A 20,761-nucleotide genomic window follows, 5' to 3' on the forward strand; every position below is an offset into this window, starting at 1 on the left:
AATTAAACATTTGAATGAACATCTTCTGAGAGGGTGATACCATAATTTTTGCCAGGGTTGTATATATATATATATATATATATATATATATATATATATATATATATATATATATATATATATATGCATTTTTTTTGTCTTGTTCATGTATTAATTTTCTCGACATAACAAAAGTTATTTTCTGGAAATCATGACATTTTCTCCCTATACAAAAACGACAAAAAATATTATAATGCATGGCCTCTTAGGACTTCCGTAAATCTCAGCTGATTGGTGGTGGTTGATTCAGAGCACAGCTGACTGAAGCGGTGGGCTCGTTTAAATACTCCTTTGTGGACGCTGATGTTTGGGAATCAGTTCATGCTGACACAAATAACAGGATAAATGAAGCGAGCGTGTCCTCTTGAAATGGCACGACGCTGTTTGTGCATTCGAAATATATCTAATGGCTGAAAGCGAAAGAATAATCGACGATTCGGCAGAAAAAGTGGACGCAATTCCTGAAACAGGAGACACTCCTGCAACAGCAACAGCGTGCGCTCGGGTGTCTTATAAACACAATGCGCTCGATATTACTAACGAAGAAAAAAAAACCCAGGCATCAGAGTCATCTGAGACACTTAAAAAAGATCCTGCTGAATTTCAAGCTCCTTCTTTGAGCATGCATTCCACTCCATCTACACCTGTGAGCTCCACTGTAACATCTGCTTCCATGCCTCCAACACCAAAGGTCATAGTGAGCTCTGCGCCTATCAGATCTGCCACACCGCTAGTGGTGGGGGCGAGAGTGGTGACAGGGGCTAGTACAGCAGCTGGGGCCAGTGGACAGAGCTCAGCTTCACACCCTGGAGGAATTACTGTGATGTCTAACCAGGTCAGACCTCCAGCAGTGGCCCAAGCTCCACTCCGGGCATCGATTGTGGCTTTACCGAGGGCATCCATTTTGCAGCAGAATGCAACAGTTCCAAGGAGCTCTCACACAACGTCTCTCCAGCTGCCGGCCAACTTCCAGATTCCACAAGGTTTGTGTTGGGGAGTTGCCTTGAGGGTGTTGTTTTTTTCTGTAAGTAGTTCATCTTGCTCTTTTTTGTCTTTTGTCTAGGTATGGTTTTAATTCGCAGCGACAGTGGGCAGTTGATGTTGGTTTCCCAGCAGGCTTTAGCTCAAGCACAGGCACAGGGCTTAGTGCCCAAATCATCGAATGTCCCTTCAGCTGTAAGACCACAGGCCCCCCAGGTGTACATTTATTTGACTTTTATTTTGTGGCACCTTTTGTGAAACAACATACAATACAATGGAGTAACTATTGTGTTTTATTACATAAATAAATTCTCACACACAATAAAACTCATTTATGTGATTCACAGGCAGCAGCACCATCTATTATCAGAGTCTCTCTCCCGTCTTCATCTACAACAGTAGCCACCATAGTAAAACCCACCTCCTCGGCACCAAAGGCTGTTCTTAAGCCCAGCTCCACAACAGGCACTGCGTTAATCAAATCCACCAGTATAGGAAACACTATTATTAAACCTCCCTCTGGGTTAGGGACTGGCCTTAAGCCAAGCTCTATTACAGGGCCCACTGTCATTAAATCTACCTCTGTTCAGAAACCGTCAATAAGCACCTCAACAGGTACCATTAGCCAAAGGACCATTACTGGCACTAATGTCACCTCGGCATCCATAGTGAAGGTACGTGTAAGTCTGTATTTCTCAGCATGTAGGGTCTGATATGCAAGGTATTTAAATGCGAAACGATTTTCTTTGTTTTTTGTTCAGTCTATTAACAAGACATCACTTACTTCAGTTAATCAAGTAAACTGCCCAGTTGGTAGTGGCCCTCGAAATATCTGCCCGAATATTCCCATCAAAACCAGCAGCAGTAGCAAAGTCTCCACCCAGGTGCCTGTCACTGCTGTGAGTAATTTCTTTATCACACTTCATGTTTGTGTATGTGTGTAAGTTGCTGTTACATATTAAAAGCGAGTCCAATAATCTAATCTTTCTTTTCTGCCAGACAGTGTCATATACAGTTACTAAACGCAGAACTATCTGTCCCCTGGTGGACTAGCTTCGTGTCTACTCCTAACAGTGGAGTTAGGTTATCAGACACTCTTACTGAAGACTTCTGTACATGACTGAAGATTTCTGGTAGAATGTCAATTCATTTGACCAGTCACTAACCAGAAAAACAGAGGTCTGCTTTTTTTGGTTCTCTTTAAACCCAGCAGGAAAAGTTATCAAATGCAACACTAAGTAGTTACTCCTATAATATTTGACTAGAAAGAAACTTCTGTAGTTTTGAAAATATAAAATAAATAAAACTATTGGTGGTGTATTTTGTTTCTTGTTTTTTTTTTTTTTTACTAATACATAACATATTCTAGTAAAAGCTAAATTGGTGATAATGTCATGGAAATGCAAGTCTCTACTGTTTATATAATAATAATAAAATCAGAGAAGATTAATAAATAAGAATAAAGTTTATTCTGTACTCAGCAGAAGACATCTCAGTTAAACACACAAGGCATCTATCAATGTGCTTCTTCCTCACCAGCTGATAATATACACAGCTTGGCTCAAACTTCCACACATGCACTCAATCCCACGCTCCCACACACTCCTGCCCAGTCGCATCTCACCCTGCACCTGGACCAAGTTTATTAACCTCATATTGCTTACAACTGTAGTTTAACAAGGCAAAATTATAATTGATGCAAACAGTTAATTGAAATGTTTCTATCACAAAGGGTAATAGATTGTCTGCCTGGTGCTGAGTATGAATTGAGTAGCATTGATGCTGTAAGGAAACAGGGTTTTCACAAAGCAAATTAAATATGATTGTATCATACATAAGGTTAATTTACTGATTGGTTTCTATTTTTGTTTTATACAATAATGTATTTTTTTGGACCAATCCTTTGTCTTAAAGATGAAAATATGTCATACTAGTATTAAATCTTGACGATATGGGCAATAATGGACCTGTCTAGCAAATTAAATATATTTCCTGAAATGTTTTGAAAAATCCAGGATGTATGACTGTATTTTTTACAGTAATAAAGATTTTTTAAGTAAGAGTATATTTGTAATCCTTGAAGGGGGAAAGCATTTTTACTACATCTTAATTAGTTCAAACTAATCTCTTTATGCTCTCGACAGGAGACACTGGAGAATGTAAAGAAGTGTAAAAACTTCCTAATCACTCTAATGAAGCTAGCATCAAGTGGGACCCGATCACCTGACATGGCACAGAACGTTCGAGCTCTGGTCAAAGACCTGCTGGTGGGAAATCACATCTTTTTCATGTTGTCTTTCCACTCTGTTTAAATTAGTGTGCACCTGGTTTAATGTGTTTTATTGTTTCTTATCAGGATGGACGACTGGAAGCTGAGGAGTTCACTGAAAAACTTTACATAGAGCTGAAATCATCCCCACAACCATACCTGGTGCCCTTTCTTAAAGTAAGGTCTGATCTTTTTGTGTGTGATATCAATAGAATTGAGAGAATGGAGAATTTAGTCTGAGAGGTTCTTTTGGTTTTTAGAGGAGCCTTCCTGCTGTGCGTCAGCTCACCCCAAACTCTCAGCTCTTTATCCAGCAGTGTGAGCAGCCCAAATCTTCCACCTCGTTCACAATCTGCAACAGCACCCAGAAACTTCGTCTTCCTCCCTCTACCACCATCACTCAGCCTCTTCGAGGCAGTGCACCTGCCAGACCCCCACAAATGGTAAGCTCACTATGCAACAAATATTCATATAATATATCTTCATATTAAATTAGGATTAATATTCTGAAAGTTTTAGTCTTTGCTTTTTACTTTATTTCTCAGCAATGCTTTCAAGAACTGCAGCTTTTTTAGAGAACCTTTTTTTTATTATAAAACCAAAATATTCTTTTTTTTTTTTTTTTAGCAGGACTTGTATGATCAGGTCCCTGTTAATGTTATTGTCATAAATAAAAGCACAGCTACCATGAGGCTCCATAGCAAAACTCTATAATGTATAATGCATAATAACTTATTTACGCTAAAGCATCATTACAAATAAGGGTTTTTAATATAGAAAAATAAGGGTTTTCTTTTGAGATTCATTCTTCTCAATGTTACTTACGTATGCACAATAAAATGTTTCTCATTTGGGTTTTAAATTTGGATTTCTGTTATGATGAAATTATTTTAAATGAACCTACTCTACATATATTTTTAGTTTAATTTCCTATGAACATATGACCAACAGCTAAATACTGTATGCTTTTCTTCTGTCCAAGTTTTATAATTCAGTTATGTTCAAAATTATGAAAGTGAGTCCCTTTGCTGAATTGTGACTCATTTTCTTTTTATGACATTTTCTCCAATTTATCTTTATTCACTGGTTTATTTCCTACCACCCACACTTCACTATAATTCACTTAAAGCCACCAGTATCCCATCAGCTCCTGTTATCACAGGCTGCATGCAGTCCTTTTCAAATGTCGTTTGTCATCTTTTAATCTAATATCTGGAATTTTATTGTTTATTGAATTTGTTTTGTATTGAATAATATCTCCACGAATGTTGGCCTGCATTTATCTTGCAACACCCACACACACGGAAACAACTTTTGACATTTACTTATAGCATTTTACTCTTGACTTTCTGGGTTGGAGATGGAAAATGGGTATCTAAAGTTTCATATTTAACCAGGTACTCCAGCAAGCCAAAGGTGTGATTGTGGAGCAACATGTAACCTCCTCACCCCATGTTGTGAAGCCAGTGCAGAGCCACACACAGCCCAAGCCGCCAGTTATTCAGACGAACACACAGTTAGCAGGTGGAAATGGTTCTCTTCTTTATTCACAACAAATGTTTAGTTGTCTCTCTTACAACAAAAAAAAAAGAAAAATAGCTAAGGAGAAGTATGGAATTTAAATATGTCGCTGCCAGACCCGGAAATATGCATAAATAATTTGTGTGTACCTGTCCTGGCTAGTTATTACTCTAAAATTTTGTATAATATAAATGGCTTATTCTGTGCATCAACACAGTCTCCCTAAAGCGCATCATGTTTTACGTTATTTTATTACCCAACACATTTAAAATGAGCTATGCTGTGCTATGCTTTGTCATTGCCACACGGTTACCCTGCAATACCATAGTAAAACTCTGGTAGCATCATAGCTGTGTATATAATGACTATTTTCTTTGAAGCATCAAAGTAAACTGATGTTAACCAAAGTTATAACTTGGTGATTTTTATTTCTAATGAGCATTTGTTGTATTCTTTACTTTTTGTAGTATTTATTTTTTTTTTTTTTTTTTACGAAGCTTTTAGGAGCCAGTATCCTCTCCAGGCATCTAAAACCCCTCTAGACCAACTCAAGCAGCACAAACGCACAATTTCAAGGACAGCACCTCAGGCTCATTCCGGTAATGACAACTATCCTCTGCTCTAGTGTGTATGTTGTGTTTTGGTGCAGTAGAAAATTTACCTATCTCTAGCTGTTTATAAATACAGTACACTTTTGCATGGTTAACTGCTATACAGTTAGCAGTTGTAGACTTTTATTACAGTTATTTCAATAAATTTTGAAGCTGAAAGAGACCAACATAGGACAACCGCCCATTAGATATTATTTGGTTGGTGGATCACTACTACAATGTATCGGGACATGTTACTTAGTCAATCATTAAATTCAGCCAATATGGTGATTAAAACACACATTTAGTCATATATCTGCCCCATGAGTGTTACTTCTGCTGAGAATGATTTCCCAGAAAACGCCCAGTCAGTGATGGTCCTATGCAGTGGTGGACGAAGTACAAAAACGATGTAGTTGAGTTGAAGTAGAGCTACACTCTGTAAAATTTTACTCCAGTAAAAGTAAAAGTGCTCCCTCTTAACCTTCACTTGAGTAAAAGTACAAGAGTATTTGCCTTTAAATGTACTTAAGTATCCAAAGTACTATGATTTATTATGGCTATAATGTTCTGATTAAATCACGTAAATAAGGCGAGTGGTGTTGTGGCAAGTTTGAGTCAGGAGTTTCTTCCAGCATTTCTTTCTCTGAAAATGTTCTACTTGCTGTTTAACTGATGCTGAACTGTATGTTGGTGATAAATTAATTCCACCAAGCAGCAATCCAAACGAGTTTAAAACAGTGTGCACTCCACCCATATTGATGGTTTTGCTGCATGCTTGACCTTATTTTTTTTATTTTTTATTTTTTTTATCCACTCAAATAAAAAGGAACAACTGATTTCCCAAGTAAAAAGTATGATATTTGACTTTAAAATGTAGTGAAGTTAAAGTAAAAGTCAACCCAAATAGAAATACTTCAGTAAAATACAGATACACGAAGAAGCTACTTAAATACAGTAACAAATTACATTTAATTCTTACTGTCCACCACTGGTCCTATGATGGTGCTTTCCCAGTGACTGAGTAAAGCTCGCTAACAGGCTCCATGCAGTCAGTAATTTTATACTTCCAGCATAAACATTGAACTAAAGACTAAACCTGATGATACAATTACCAATGATCCAATAAAAAACAGAAATGCATTCAGTGAGTCTCTAACTGTATGTATATGTCCACACGTTTTTGCCTTTTAGTGATGATGATGACATAAATGATGTGGCTTCCATGGCCGGTGTGAACTTGAATGAGGAGAATGCTCGCATTTTGGCGTCCAGTTCAGAGCTGGTGGGAACAGTGGTGCACTCTTGCAGAGACGAGCTCTTCCTGCAAACCACAGCACTGCAACAGAAAGTGCTTCACATTGGTAATGGCATTTCCACGCCTGTTTTTTGAGGGAAAAAATTACTGGGTAGGGTTGTATTACCATTGTTTTGCATTCTATCATTAATTTCTATTAAGTGTACCTGTTTTACACCTTTCTCTCTCTTTACACTGTTTGTTTTTAAACATGTTGAGGCAGGTAGTGTGAGATAGAAGGCAGATGTCCTCCCTTTGATCAGCAGTATCTCTGACAAAGCTGTTTTACTTAATCAGTATGCTAATGACCATGCAGTGGTGCAGAAGTTGCCAGATTGGCAGAAATCCTCTCAATCATGCCATTCAGAAGGATAGAAAGTGAGAAAAAGAGGTAGGGGAAGGTGGAGTTTGCCTGGAGGACAAGGAGATGATGGTGAAAGAGACAGGCTTGGCCTTGAAAGAACTCTGTCTACATCAGCAGAATAGGAAAAATTAGAGTGTTTGCAGATGTGTGTCTGTTCAACATGCAGAACAATAAGCCAAAGCAACTATTAATGCCTAACAGAGATATTTAGACTTTTATGGCTATACTTGCTGAAATGAATTTGTAAGATTAAGCCTAGTCTGTTTGATCATATTTGATATATATTGTGTATATACAGTAATCATTCGTTTACCGCAGTTCAAATCTCGTGCCCCCGGTTTATCATGGATTTGCATTTGACACATAACTAATTTGTTTTGCTGATTTCGCAGTCTCTGGCGGATAGCACGAAAGACCAAAAAACTTATAGGGAATTGTTTTTATAAAGTTTTATGTTAAAATAACAAAATTGATTAATAAAACTATAATTATTAATTATAAAATGAGGTAAAATGTTAATACAGAACAGTACTGTATACATAAAATAGCACTTTTGGGGTGGCTTTCATTTTGGAGCGTAATCACCGCAATAAACAGGGGATTACTCTGTGTGTGTGTGTGTGTGTGTGTGTGTGTGTGTGTGTGTGTGTGTGTGTGTGTGTGTGTGTGTGTGTGTGTGTGTGTGTGTGTCTATGATTTTTTATTATTATTCTAGGAATTATATAATACTATAAATTCTTTCATATTTTGAACTTGATTTTGAATTTTTACTGCAAGTAAGTCGCTTATTGCATCATTGATTTTAACTTTAAAATTTAACTTAAACTTAACTGAACCCAATTTAATCTGTCCTCCAAATCCGCATCCCTGAAACTCACTCACTGACTAGAATAACTAGTGTAACTTATATACTTTATTACTAGAGATATTTTTAGGAAGTAAAATACATTTAAAGTATTTACATTATAGTCTAATTGTTTATTTGAGTAAATAAAATGTGTAAAGTATTTGCTGACATTATTTGAGGTTATACCTAAATCTGAAGCACAGAGCGATGTTAAGCTGTGCTTAACCAGTGCCTTTCAGTGGGGAAAAAAAGCATTGTCAAAAAAACTAAGTGAAAAGTGACACCTAGTGCTCACTGTTGTTTGTCTCACATAGGTAATTCTCTCGGTGTTACAGAGGTGAATACAGATGTGCTTGGGTTGCTCTCTCATGCCACACAGGAAAGACTTCGAGATCTGCTGGAAAAGCTCTCTGCTATTGTACAACATCATTATGTTTCTTACAGGGTATGTGCAAACACAGCTGAACCAAAACACCGTACACATCATCCTGGCCAACTAAATCCATTTATTAGTAATTAAAATAAGTCTAACACTGTGGCACTACCACCACCTGGCATTACTATCAAACAACTTTGATATAGGATTTTCTGGATTTGTTTTTCTTTTCACAATTTTCGGAGTGTTTGGGCCTTGGTTATCCTGTAAACAGCTTTTTGGATACGCTCTGTTAAATGCTATACCTGCTTCAGAGCTTCTTTGGGCCTTCTGTATTTATGTATTTTTTGGTGTACTGCTGGAACTTTTTCAGACGTTTTAATGTCTCGCTTGTCTTCTGGCCTTCCAGCAACATTTGTATGGAGCAACATGTATTTTTATTGAGATAACGTGGTACTTTACACACAATCAGACTCCAACTACACTCTGATCAGTAAAGAGGTGGCAAAACTACACACATACTTTACAGACGTACATATACTGTTTTAAAATACTCTGGTAAAAGTTAAAGTACTGATTATTTTTTTGCACTTAAGTTAAAGTAAAGAAGTTCTTTACATGGCTCTGACATGTACTTAAGTAAAAAGTAAATTATTTAACAAAATATTGTGTTTGTGGGTTTAGGATGACTGGCGAAACATTCAGATCAGTGACGCACGCTCCCAACTAAAGTTCCTGGAGCAGCTGGAAAAAGTGAAGAAACAAAAGAGAGAAGAGGAGGAGAGGGAGACCCTGTTACGCATCGCTAAGGTGAATGTGTGTGTGTATACCGATTGGGCATAGCAATATGACCACCTGCCTAATATTGTGTTGGTCCCCCTTTTGCTGCCAAAGCAATTCTGACCCGTCGATCATTAACGTCATTAACTTCTTCAGCAATTTGCGCTACAGAAACTCGTCTGTTTGATCGGACTATACGGACCAGACTTCTCTCCCCACGTACATCAGTGAGCCTCAGCTGCCCATGACCCTGTCTCCAGTTCACCACTGTTCCTTTCTTGGACCACTTTAATAGATGCTGACCATTGCAGACTGGAAACATCCCACAAGAGCTACAGTTTTGGAGATGCTCTGACCCAGTCGTCTAGGCATCACAATTTGGCCCTTTTCAAACTCGCTCAAATCTTTACACTTGACCTTTTTTCCTGCTTCTAATACGTCAACTTTGAGGACAAAATGTTCCCTTGCTGCCAAATAAATACCTCACAATAACAGGTGCCATGATAAAGAGATAATCATTGTTATTCACTTCACCTGTAATGTCGTAATGCTTGGTCCGTGTATATTGTCTATACAGGCCAGACTTTTAGTATGTCTTGTTTAATTATCCCTTCAGAGTCGCTCGAGCAGTGAGGACCCCGAGCAGCTTCGACTCAAACAGAGAGCAAAAGAGGTTGGTCAGTTGGGGGTGTGTGTGTGTGTGTTCATATATGTTAGTGTGTACACACATTGTGTATTTTAGCCTAGGACACATATGCCAAGAACACTTGCCTAGACTGGTGTTTTTTTTCCTGACTGGAGGCTAATTTTAATTTTTATTTAATTGGAGCAGAAACTGAAGCCTGAAGCGGTCCGGGAAGCAAAGTTGAACGCTCATTAAACCTGTGTGTGTATATTTGTGTACACAGCCTTGTGTATGCATCTATGTAATATTTATAATTTTTTTTATTTTATTAGTTTTCTGTAACCTTTAAAAAAAAAAATGCAGGTACTTTCAAATACCATCAATAGGTGTTGTCTAATTTTATAACACTTCCTGATGCCACAGTAGCTGCTTGGACATTAACATATATAAAATATATAACATTTTATTTCTGCCTGAACTAAATTCTAAAATAATGTATTTATGGTTAAAAAAAAACCCTACTTCTGAACAGATTCCAAAATTCTTAGCTCCACTTATGTCCTTGCACATAAAAAGTCATATTTAGCCCAGGAGCCTACATACAGCACAGTGGAGGATTATGGACGTTTCACAGAAGATATGTTGGCATTATTATGCATTATACTACCAGTAGAATATTGACACTTGGCCATGGAATATTTCTTGCAAAAAACAATGGCCACTGATCCGTTGTTATTTATTTTCTATTGTAAAACTGCGAAAATGATCACTGGGGAGAAGGGGCTAAGTTTTAATTCATCTCGTATGTGTTTAGGGAAGCTGGTGTCAGGGCTCTGTGAAGGGTTGTTGTAATGTGGGGTTTTTTTGTAATAATTTGTTCTACACACTTAGATGCAGCAGCTGGAGCTAGCTCAGATGGAGCACAGAGATGCTAACCTGGCAGCACTGGCGGCTCTGGGGCCTCGGAAAAGGAAACCTCTGGAGACTTCCGGCGCTGGAACTAACCAGGTATTGACCTCTATATACAGTGGGTACGGAAAGTATTCAGACCCCCTTACATTTTTCACTCTTTGTTATATGCAGCCATTTGCTAAAATCATTTAAGTTCATTTCTTTTCCTCATTAATGTACACATAGCATCCCATATTGACTGAAAAAAAACAGAATTGTTGACATTTATTAAAAGAGAAAAACTGAAATATCACATGGTCCTAAGTATTCAGACCCTTTGCTGTGACACTCATATATTTAACTCAGGTGCTATCTATTTCTTCTGATCATCCTTGAGATGGTTCTACACCTTCATTTGAGTCCAGCTATGTTTGGTTATACTGATTGGACTTGATTAGGAAAGCCACACACCTGTCTATATAAGACCTTACAGATCACAATGCATGTCAGAGCAAATGAGAATCATGAGGTCAAAGGAACTGCCTGAAGAGCTCAGAGACAGAATTGTGGCAAGGCACAGATCTGGCCATGGTTACAAAAAGATTTCTGATGCACTTAAGGTTCCTAAGAGCACAGTGGCCTCCATAATCCTCAAATGAAAGACGTTTGGGACGACCAGAACCCTTCCCAGAGCTGGCCGTCCTGCCAAACTGAGCTATCGGGGGAGAAGAGCCATGGTGAGAGAGGTAAAGAAGAACCCAACGATCACTGTGGCTGAGCTCCAGAGATGCAGTCCGGAGATAGGAGAAAGTTGTAGAAAGTCAACCATCACTGCAGCCCTCCACCAGTCGGGGCTTTATGGCAGAGTGGCCCGACGGAAGCCTCTCCTCGGTGCAAGACACATGAAAGCCCGCATGGAGTTTGCTAAAAACACCTGAAGGACTCCAAGATGATGAGAAACCGAGACCAAGATAGAACTTTTTGGCCTTAATTCTTAGCGGTATGTGTGGAGAAAACCAGGCACTGCTCATCGCCTGTCCAATGTTTTTCAGCTGCAGGGACAGGACAACTGGTTGCAATCGAGGGAAAGATGAATGCGGCCAAGTACAGGGATATCCTGGACGCAATTCTTCTCCAGAGTGCTTTGGACCTCAGACTGGGCCGACGGTTTACCTTCCAACAAGACAATGACCCTAAGCACGCAGCTAAAATAACGAAACCCAATTGAGCATCTCTGGAGAGACCTAAAAATGGAGAGGATCTGCAAGGAGGAATGGCAGAGGATCCCCAAATCCAGGTGTGAAAAACTTGTTGCATCTTCCCAAAAAGACTCATGGCTGTATTAGATCAAAAGGGTGCTTCTACTATATACTGAGCAAAAGGTCTGAATAGTTAGGACCATGTGATATTTCAGTTTTTCTTTTTTAATAAATGTCAACAATTCTGTGTTTTTCGGTCAATATGGGGTGCTATGTGTACATTAATGAGGAAAAGAAATGAACTTAAATGATTTTAGCGATTGGCTGCAATATAACAAAGAGTGAAAAATTAAAGGGGGTCTGAATACTTTCCGTACCTCCACCTGTGTCTGTGAGAATGTGAATGTAAGTGATAACCAGGTTTATCAACCATTGCAGTATTTTAAACTCCCCTGCACAACTGCAGATTCCTGCAGTGAAGCTGATATTAATTTGTATTTGGTCCGTGTTTCCCTGTGTTATGTTTAATGGGGTTTGGAACATCATTCTAGTACTATTTAAAAAATCAATAAGATAGTGTCTTACATTGTAGGTAGGGGTTATGACAACCATAGCTTTATCTCTTACTGGTTCTTATGGTTGTCATGGCATAGGCATTAAGAGCTGATGCTTTAAAAAACTTAAAGGAGACGAGATTTCTTAAAGGGGGGAAACAGAGAAAAATGCTACACCTCCTACTTTTATGCATACAGCACTAAATTTTACATTGGTTTCCTGTTTATCAAGTCACTATCAACATTTATGATACTTGGAAGATGATGTACACAGCACCTCACACATTTACTGTATTCATAATACAGAGCCAATTATCCTAATCTTTTATTTATACAACTGAGCAGTTGAGGGTTAAGGGCCTTGCTCAAGAGCCCAGCAGTGGCATCCTGGTGGTCCTGTGATCTAAACCACTCTCACTTTTCCTAAAAGATCATCACTGTTGTATTAATATATACATTTATTTAAGTTCACGTTCTCCATTTCCTTCAAGGTCCTGGGTTTCCGCGCACAGAGAACCGCTCAAAACGTGTGACTGTCCGAGATCTGATATTCTGCATGGAACAGGATCGAGCCCTCAGACATTCCCTTACACTCTACCACGCTTTCTTACGATAGAAAATCTGTTCTGTTCAATTCCAAACTCATTTTCTGTGTCTTATATAAAAGAATGAATATTACTTTAAGAACCGTGTTGTTTTCAGAAGAAGGTTTGCTTCCTTCTGTTTGATTTCTCATCATATGTGTTTACTTATTAAAATTTAAAAAATTCAAATTGGAATTATGAAATGAAAAATTTTGCCACTTGATCATTATATTATTAAAACACTTAAGCATTGCACTTTGTGTGTGTGTGTGTGTGTGTGTTGAGAACGATGGCCGGGAAATCAATTTAATTTCTTAAAACAACTCCTCCATTTGTTTCCCATAGTAATATTTGTGGATTTCTACTTACTCAGCTGTACTATTTTATTTCAATTAAATTCTTAAATTACTTTTTTATTCTAACGCAATTTAGTCAATGAGTTTGGCAATTGAGTTTCGGAACAAGCTCGAGGGCATCCCCCTACGACACCAAGCCTGAGCAGAACACGATACTGCCTCAGGATTTGGGATCGTCCAACCAGAGTAGGGCACTGCTGCAGGGAAAGAGACTGACCAATCAGGGGATGATGCAGCCTCAGGGGTTTGGGACAAGGGGCTGTCACTTTAGACCCACGGGCTGACCAAAAGGAACTACACAGCCATAGGGCCAAAAGAAGAGCATCCAGGCAAAACACCAGTGTGGACAAATCAACTCAAATCTCACGGCTGAACAACACTGTATAAAACTCTGAAAACTATTCAGTTTTTAGCTTCTTTTAAATGCCTCTTGGCTACTGAGGATTAGACCAACTGATTAAGACTAAAGCAGGATAGTACTATCTTGTATTAAAACACTGATGCAAAAGCTTATTTTATTATGAGGACAGTAAAGCAAGCGCTATGTCTGACCTTGAATGCAGCACCTTTTATAGCATTCTGCAGACCCATGAGTCTGCTTATTCTATTACCTCTTAATAAGCAGGACTGTCACACTGGGAGGTATGAACAGTATGCCTTAAGCACTTTCAGGACTATCTACACACTGTTTGTCTCAGTGAGCTGTACAAATGCATTTCCACACAGCTGCTCCCACTGCCCTACAGTAACCTCTACACTCCTCTCTCTCTCTCACACACACACACACATTCCCAACCCATAAAGATCACTCATTTTAATTACAGTCTTCATACTGGACATCCTTGTATTCAACATGCCTAATGCATAAACACCCAGGTGGCAAAAAAATATTTTGAACACTTACGTTATTAATTATATCATCAATAATTAGTTCCTTGTCATCTGCATCTTGGTTGGCAGGAGGAAAGAAAATGCACTCAGTTCCCAGCCCACATGAGATAGTAAATGTGAGATGACAGTCAGTTTCTCTCATTTATATTAATGTTTATGAATACTTGTGCAGCAACTTTTAATATTATGCCATAACAAGCAGTGGGTTTGTGGCATCAGGTTTTAACATAAAACAATTCAAATTGAATTCACTGACTTAGAGAACACAAACCACAATACTTTATTTGGGTGAGTTGTTCTTTACAAAATCCTAAACTGTATTGGTGATTTGACGATAAAGCATCACTGTATCTGAGCAGTTGTTAACAGAAAATAAAGAAATGCCAGTCACTGTATAAAAAGGACTGTTTAGATACAGAAATTCTATCCAAAACAATCCAAGGTGTTTTCATATCAAATATTTTGTGGACATGAAACCAGACATTAAAACCTTTTTTTTTTAAATCCATGACAAACAGCAATGCAAAAGGTTTTGTAATCAAAAGGGATTTATTATTAATGTAACACTTCCAAAGGGTTTTGAGAAGTATCAATGGTGCAATTAACTAACAGTGGATGAAAAATGAGGCTGGGGTGAGACAAACTGTTGACCAAGTGCTTGTGCCAATAAAGAAAAAACAATAACGGCATATGGAAGTTAGATTGAGTGTGTCTATGACCTATTAAGGCTTCTTCTGCTTTTTCTTCTCAGCTTCCTCTTCTTTCTCCTTCTCAATTTCTGCAACCAGTGTCTCGATCTCTTTGGACTCTAGGATCTGTTGATTATAAAAAAGCAGAATGATGGTAATGTACACCAAGAATATATTCTAATGGTGAAGAAGCTGCCAAATAACAACTACTACCTACTACAACTGCCTGCTTCATAGGCATTTTACAGCTGTGTTTAGTTTTGACATAAAGCCATTTTCAACCCTGCAACTACATCTCAAATCATGCATTTAAGTAAAAAAACATTGTGGTAACAGATTGAGGCTGGGGAATGGATAGCAATACTTTTGGCCATGTATTGAACAATTTAGGATTATCATCCATATACCTTTGACAAAACCAGCTAAATGTGAATAGTAAAAAGGTAGAAATGTAGCGAACAAATGACGCAAGTCATGTTTAATAGCCATTTAATCGCTTTAACTAGCACCAGAGACAAGACATTAAGAGTGCGTTACCTTGAGAGGCTGGTTCCTCCTGATCACAGCCAGCTCAATATTCTTTCCACCAGACTGGACAACCTGAGGAACAGCATTTAAACGCCATTAAACACAAATAAACGTGATGTCTGGAAAAACATGCTGATGTTGCTGCATCTGTTTATTACCTCCAGTAAAGCTTTAATTGCCAGTTTGATAGAGTCATTGTCACTGGCAATGGCTTCGTCCGTGTAGTTCTTCTCGAGAAACTCCCGCACGGTTTTGGCACTGCGTCCAATTGCGTTTGCCTAGTGATGAAAGAATCTGAGGTTATTTAATAATCATCGTCATGATGAAACGGTAATCACCTGTAGATTGTGTTGATAGTAGCATGGATGGCGCTAGCATTGTGGAAAAAAACTAAATGAGATATCAATCTCCACTAGAATGAATATCATCTGGCTGAAGAAACTACATTTGTCTGTTTGCATACATTTCAGCAACTTGATATCTAATAATAGCTCGAATATATTAATATAGTTTAGAATAATTTAAAATTCATTATACAAAACAATACAATTTGTTTGCACATGAATCAAGTACAATTGTCCTCCTGCCAAGCAATAAATATGAAATGTTGGTACCTCAAAAAGCCTCAAAGATTCAATGTCCTTTGCAATAGCGACCTTCCAATGAATAACTCAGAGCCTTAAGCACTGAGCAACCACTTCTCCAGACACAGACTTGGAGAAATTAAATGAGAAGGCTTCAAACTCAAACACTGGACCTCTAAACTCCTTACTGTGTGTGTACGTGTGTGTCAGCAAAATGCATCTGCATCTTACAGAGAGGTTGGTTTTGTTTAAATGTAATCATTGTCCAAATCAAGGATACGAACATGCATATTTTTATGTTCTTTTTTTTAAAACCAGTTCTTGTCTGATTTAAGGTGGTCATCACCTTTCTGATTTATGAAGCTCGTCACAAACAGTCATCGATGATATTCTTAAACATTTTAAATAATAAAATGATATGGAACATGTTTTACTTTTGTTTATACATTTAACAGTGCCAATAACTGCAATATGTATTTTCTACCCAAATATTTGTAATAAAGGTACATTTTCCTAAAATAAATCTGTTTTAACTAAAAGGTTCTATTAAGTAAAATGCAAATTAGAACTAAACCTTTTTCTAAAAAGAAATCCGAACCCTTTTAAAGATTATGTAGAAAAATGATACATGGTGCATTTTGATGCCTCTTTTATTTACCATTTGTGGTACTGTGCTCTACTGAGGTGATTGAGACTCTTACCTTCCATGCATGGTACGTTCCTGAAGGGTCGGTCTGATACAGACGTGGAGTCCCGTCATAGTCAAAACCCACAATCAGGGCGGAAATGCCAAATGGACGACGGCCATTGCTCTGAGTATAACGCTAGTAAAAAAAAAAAAACAATAATATTGTTTTACTGACTATAATAATTAACTAATATTTATATAATTAATTAGTATTAATGATTGCATTCAGTTAGTGAAACTCAAATGCATATTGTAAAGGGACTTCACTGGTATACGTGTGGTGTTTGTACAGAAAGCTCAATTATATCTTTCCAAAATCATCTATTAAATAGAACTCTTGTGAACATTGTTAGATCGGAATATAAGACCCGGTGTACCTGTTTAAGTGTAGCAATGTAACGCGTGATGTATTCTACAGTAACAGGGTCTTCTACTGTAAGTCTGTGACTCTGGCACTCCACTCTTGCTCTGTTAATGACGATCCTTGCATCAGCCGTGAGACCTGAACAAGAGCAAAACACGCACATCTGCTTTTCAGATATTACATTCCAACCTCAAGCTTTGCGTCGTTAACGAAAGAAAATGTTCAGCTTCTTTAGACTCTAACAAAAAATAGAAAATATAGTGCGTGATATAATCAAACACAAGATCAGATTTCACACACTGGTGTACACGGTTTAATAGAGTCGTGCTGGGGAACAACGTAAGCTTACCTGCAAAGGCCATACACACATGCTCATCGAGGGCACAGATCTTCCTCACCGTTCTCTCCTCTTGCAACTTCGCAACAGACTTTTTTTCTACACCCAGAACTACGATGTCTTCCCCCCGGATTCCAACCTGCATGAGGAAACAAAAATAAAGGGAAACGTCAGGACTGGCTGCACATTTGAGCACGAAATAGTATCAAAACAGACCGAGTGGCAACGTGATCTCCTGTTTCATTAGTGCCACTGTACAGCGTACACTCGCATCTCAATGCTGATCTTATATCTGCTGCAGGTGAGACCTGCCACTAAAACAATTCACAATCATGTCAGGTGTTGGCCTTCAGTGTGATGAAGTGATTAACTAAAAATCCCTGAAATGCTCCGCAATACAAATGTAATTAAAAGTTGAATGAGCGTGAAGAGACGAAACATGGGAGATTAAAGGCATGTGTATTTTAGCCTACAAGCTTGTGGTCATTCTTGAATTCCGTTCTTACCCTTATGGTCAAACTTATATATGGTCAAACATTTGTACACACACGACCGTCGCAGCAATATGTGCTTGTTAAACATCCCATCTACAGTTTATTCCCTCTTTGTTGTTACAATAACCTCCTCTGTTTAAGCTTTTCACCAGATTTTGAAGAATGGCTGTGAAGATTTGTGCCACAAGAGCCACAAGAGCATTAGTGAATCAGATACTGATGTTGGATGAGAAGGTCTGAGGTTCAGTCAGTGTTCCAGTTCATCCCAAAGCTGTTCGGAGGTCCTGCCCTGTGCAGGACACTCAAGCTCTTGGCAAACTGTGTCTTAATGGAGCTCAGTTTGTGCACAGGTGTGCTGTAATGCTGAAACAGATTCAGGCCTTTTACTTCCAGTGAAGGTAAGCAAAGAATCGTGTGCTTACAATTTTGTGGTCACAGTTTAGGGAAGAAAAAAAAATAAATCTTACTTTAATTACAACTGAATAGTTTATGCAAGTTGTTCACTTCACTAATATCTTTCCGTCTTCGTGCTCTATTAGAATATAGAGTAATATATGTCATTGCCTTCACAGGCTCACAAAAATGTTGATCAAGCCTGGTCAGATGTTACACCTGGTTTCTGTGTTTGTGTGTTTTATAAGTCTTTTATAAAGTGTACCAATATGGTAGGCACTGATAAAATGCCCACCAAGTGTTTGGGATGAAACACAACAGGAGGTGTGTTCTAGGAAAATTATTCAGCATGATGTAAAGTTTATTATTAATTTATTACTATTAATTATGATTCAATTACTTTATTCTCTTCTGCCAACCATGTCAACCCTAGACCTTTTGACTTGACATAGCAACTTACACCCTGTACAGTGTCTTTAACTTTTATGTAACAATAGAGATACTTAATAAATCATGAGTGCTTCTCCCCATCACCCTTCTAATTTCTCCCTCTACCTCAAGTTAAACATGCTCCCGAGGTACCAGTAAACATAAACCCAGTCCCTTTTCTACATTCCAGATCCACCTGTTTCCGACCTGATGCTCTAGACCTCTGGATGGAGTTCTCTACCAGCTGAGGACGGTTTAACATCAAAAGCCTTAAGATCCAAGACGTTACTCATCAACTCGAGAACTATGGGGATGGATTTGGTCTGTAATTAACACAAACAGTCTGCTATAATGGCTTAGGACTGCATTTGGCATGAATAGTTCTGCATTTAAGCGCCCTATCGGTGAACAGTTCACCGAACAGAACACCTCAACAATGATGGAACTGTAATGAATAGACATTTAGTGTCACCCAGATAAGTATGGGTTCCCTTCTGTTTCTGGATCGTCTCAAGGTTTCTTCTTAATACTATTTCAGGGAGTTTTTCCCCTGTCACGACTGGATCGCTCGTTGGGGATAAACCTATAGGCACTAATGTATAAATTTAAACCATAGACCATGCATATGAAATTAATGACAGATGCTGTATAAGAATATTTCACTTTCTCTGCAGTGATCAGATGAGATGCTCCTGAAGTGTCAGGAACACTCGAAGATAAACCTGTCTCTCTGTCGCCACCTACAGGCGCCCCCGACAACTCTACATTGTTCTTTAAACAAGAAAAAATCTCTTTACTATAAATAACTGCGTCATCGTTAAATGATGCTAAACATTATAAATGTTTTTTTAAGAGATTATCCTATTTATAGACGTTATATTTTAAGAATCGGTTCACTCTGCAACTCGGAGCTTGGCCTATAAGCGAGAACATGCAAGTCATGATTAGCCGACTTCTCATTCAATGGCGCTAACGTTAGCCAAGCTAGCTCTGTGGCTAGTGTTGATTATTGTAAACATTACTGTGAATATTTTACCATTTATATAAGCTAAATATTTATTAGACAGCGCCGCAACAGAACACTTCTATATACATATCTACAATAAGCAAAGTTATATTCCGCGTGTATAAGGCAACCTTTTCTCCCGCTTCATCAAACCCTTACCGCCGTGGAACCTTTCTTCACTGCCTCTTGTGCGTATTCCACTTGAAACAGGTGACCATCCGGAGAGAAAACAGTTATAGCTCGGTCGTATCTAGCTGCCATTTTCTGTTTACTAGATAAAAAATGATATTAACGTTAGCTCAACAACATGCACCAACTTTACTAGCCAGCCTTTGGGATCCAAGGATTTAAGATCGCATGCGCGTTTGGGGTAACGCACTGCATTATGGGAGTTCAAGCACCCGGGCGCACCTACAGCGCCGCCATCTTGATAGAGGCAACTTCTCAGATTAGCCACGTTGTGTCAACAGTGAGCAGTGTTTCTTTAGTCCAGAGGTGCTTAACGTTTACCCCGTGAAAGGCCAAAAATCAAAGGTGATTGAGGGCCGAAAGTAAAAGATGCATGATACCGAACTGTATTATAATAAGTCAAGTCAATTAGGAAGCTTTTATTGTCATTTCAACTATACGTACCTGACGCAGTACAGTGAAATGACCCCAGGACCCCAGTGCTACATAAAACAACATAAAGCTTCATAACACAGCATAGAGCTAAGAACTAAAAGTAAGTTGTCCTGTGCAACCTATTGCAAACAGTGCAAGACAAAATACAGTGCAAACAGACAAAGCAAATCAGTACAGGACAGATACACAAAATAGCACCGACCAGTATACATTCTGTATAATATACAGAAAAAAACAAAAGAACTGTAAACAAAACTCAAATAAAATAAATGGTTTTCCTCAATTATGATTTCATAATATTTAGAATAGAAATAAATTGAAAACTAATTCTCTAGAATCTGCTCATCGAATGCAGTTTTTTGTTCAACTTATGACTTATAGTCAGAGGTGGCAAAAATCCTTCACTTAAGTAGAAGTACAGATACTCGTTATAAAATACTCAGGTAAAAGTTGAAGTACTG

General features: G+C 38.2%; 2 protein-coding genes across 2 annotated transcripts; one reads left to right on the forward strand and one right to left on the reverse strand.

Moving 5' to 3' along the window:
- The first annotated feature begins 290 nt into the window (after positions 1–290).
- taf4b (TAF4B RNA polymerase II, TATA box binding protein (TBP)-associated factor) lies at positions 291–13,333 on the forward strand. Its single transcript, XM_046835912.1, is given in 17 exon segments — positions 291–1,022; positions 1,103–1,236; positions 1,368–1,694; positions 1,782–1,919; positions 3,165–3,287; positions 3,377–3,466; positions 3,550–3,732; positions 4,687–4,813; positions 5,308–5,333; positions 5,387–5,409; positions 6,595–6,764; positions 8,223–8,353; positions 8,969–9,094; positions 9,681–9,737; positions 10,581–10,697; positions 12,825–12,856; positions 12,859–13,333. Coding segments are annotated over 17 exon segments (2,472 nt in total). The 5' UTR covers positions 291–445; the 3' UTR covers positions 12,950–13,333.
- A 1,361-nt stretch (positions 13,334–14,694) lies between these two features.
- On the reverse strand, positions 14,695–20,051 carry psma8 (proteasome 20S subunit alpha 8). The gene is made up of 7 exons (XM_046836867.1): positions 19,836–20,051; positions 17,367–17,493; positions 17,031–17,155; positions 16,667–16,789; positions 15,540–15,659; positions 15,391–15,453; positions 14,695–14,979 (listed from the first exon to the last, which is right to left on the reverse strand). The coding sequence occupies exons 1-7, from the start codon at positions 19,935–19,937 to the stop codon at positions 14,887–14,889; spliced, it is 753 nt and encodes a 250-aa protein (XP_046692823.1). The 5' UTR covers positions 19,938–20,051; the 3' UTR covers positions 14,695–14,886.
- Between the last annotated feature and the right edge of the window lie 710 nt (positions 20,052–20,761).

This window comes from Silurus meridionalis, chromosome 23 (assembly GCF_014805685.1).
Source record: "Silurus meridionalis isolate SWU-2019-XX chromosome 23, ASM1480568v1, whole genome shotgun sequence".
Taxonomy (NCBI): domain Eukaryota; kingdom Metazoa; phylum Chordata; class Actinopteri; order Siluriformes; family Siluridae; genus Silurus; species Silurus meridionalis.

Coding starts and splice junctions, on each gene's coding strand:
- psma8 (XM_046836867.1), bottom strand. CDS start 19,937: ATGGCAGCTAGATACGACCGAGCTATAACTGTTTTCTCTCCGGATGGT. Junction 15,454..15,539: donor CAATTAAAGCTTTACTGGAG/GTAATAAACAGA, acceptor GCTGTTCCTCAG/GTTGTCCAGTCTGGTGGAAA. Junction 14,980..15,390: donor GGAGGAACCAGCCTCTCAAG/GTAACGCACTCT, acceptor TATAATCAACAG/ATCCTAGAGTCCAAAGAGAT.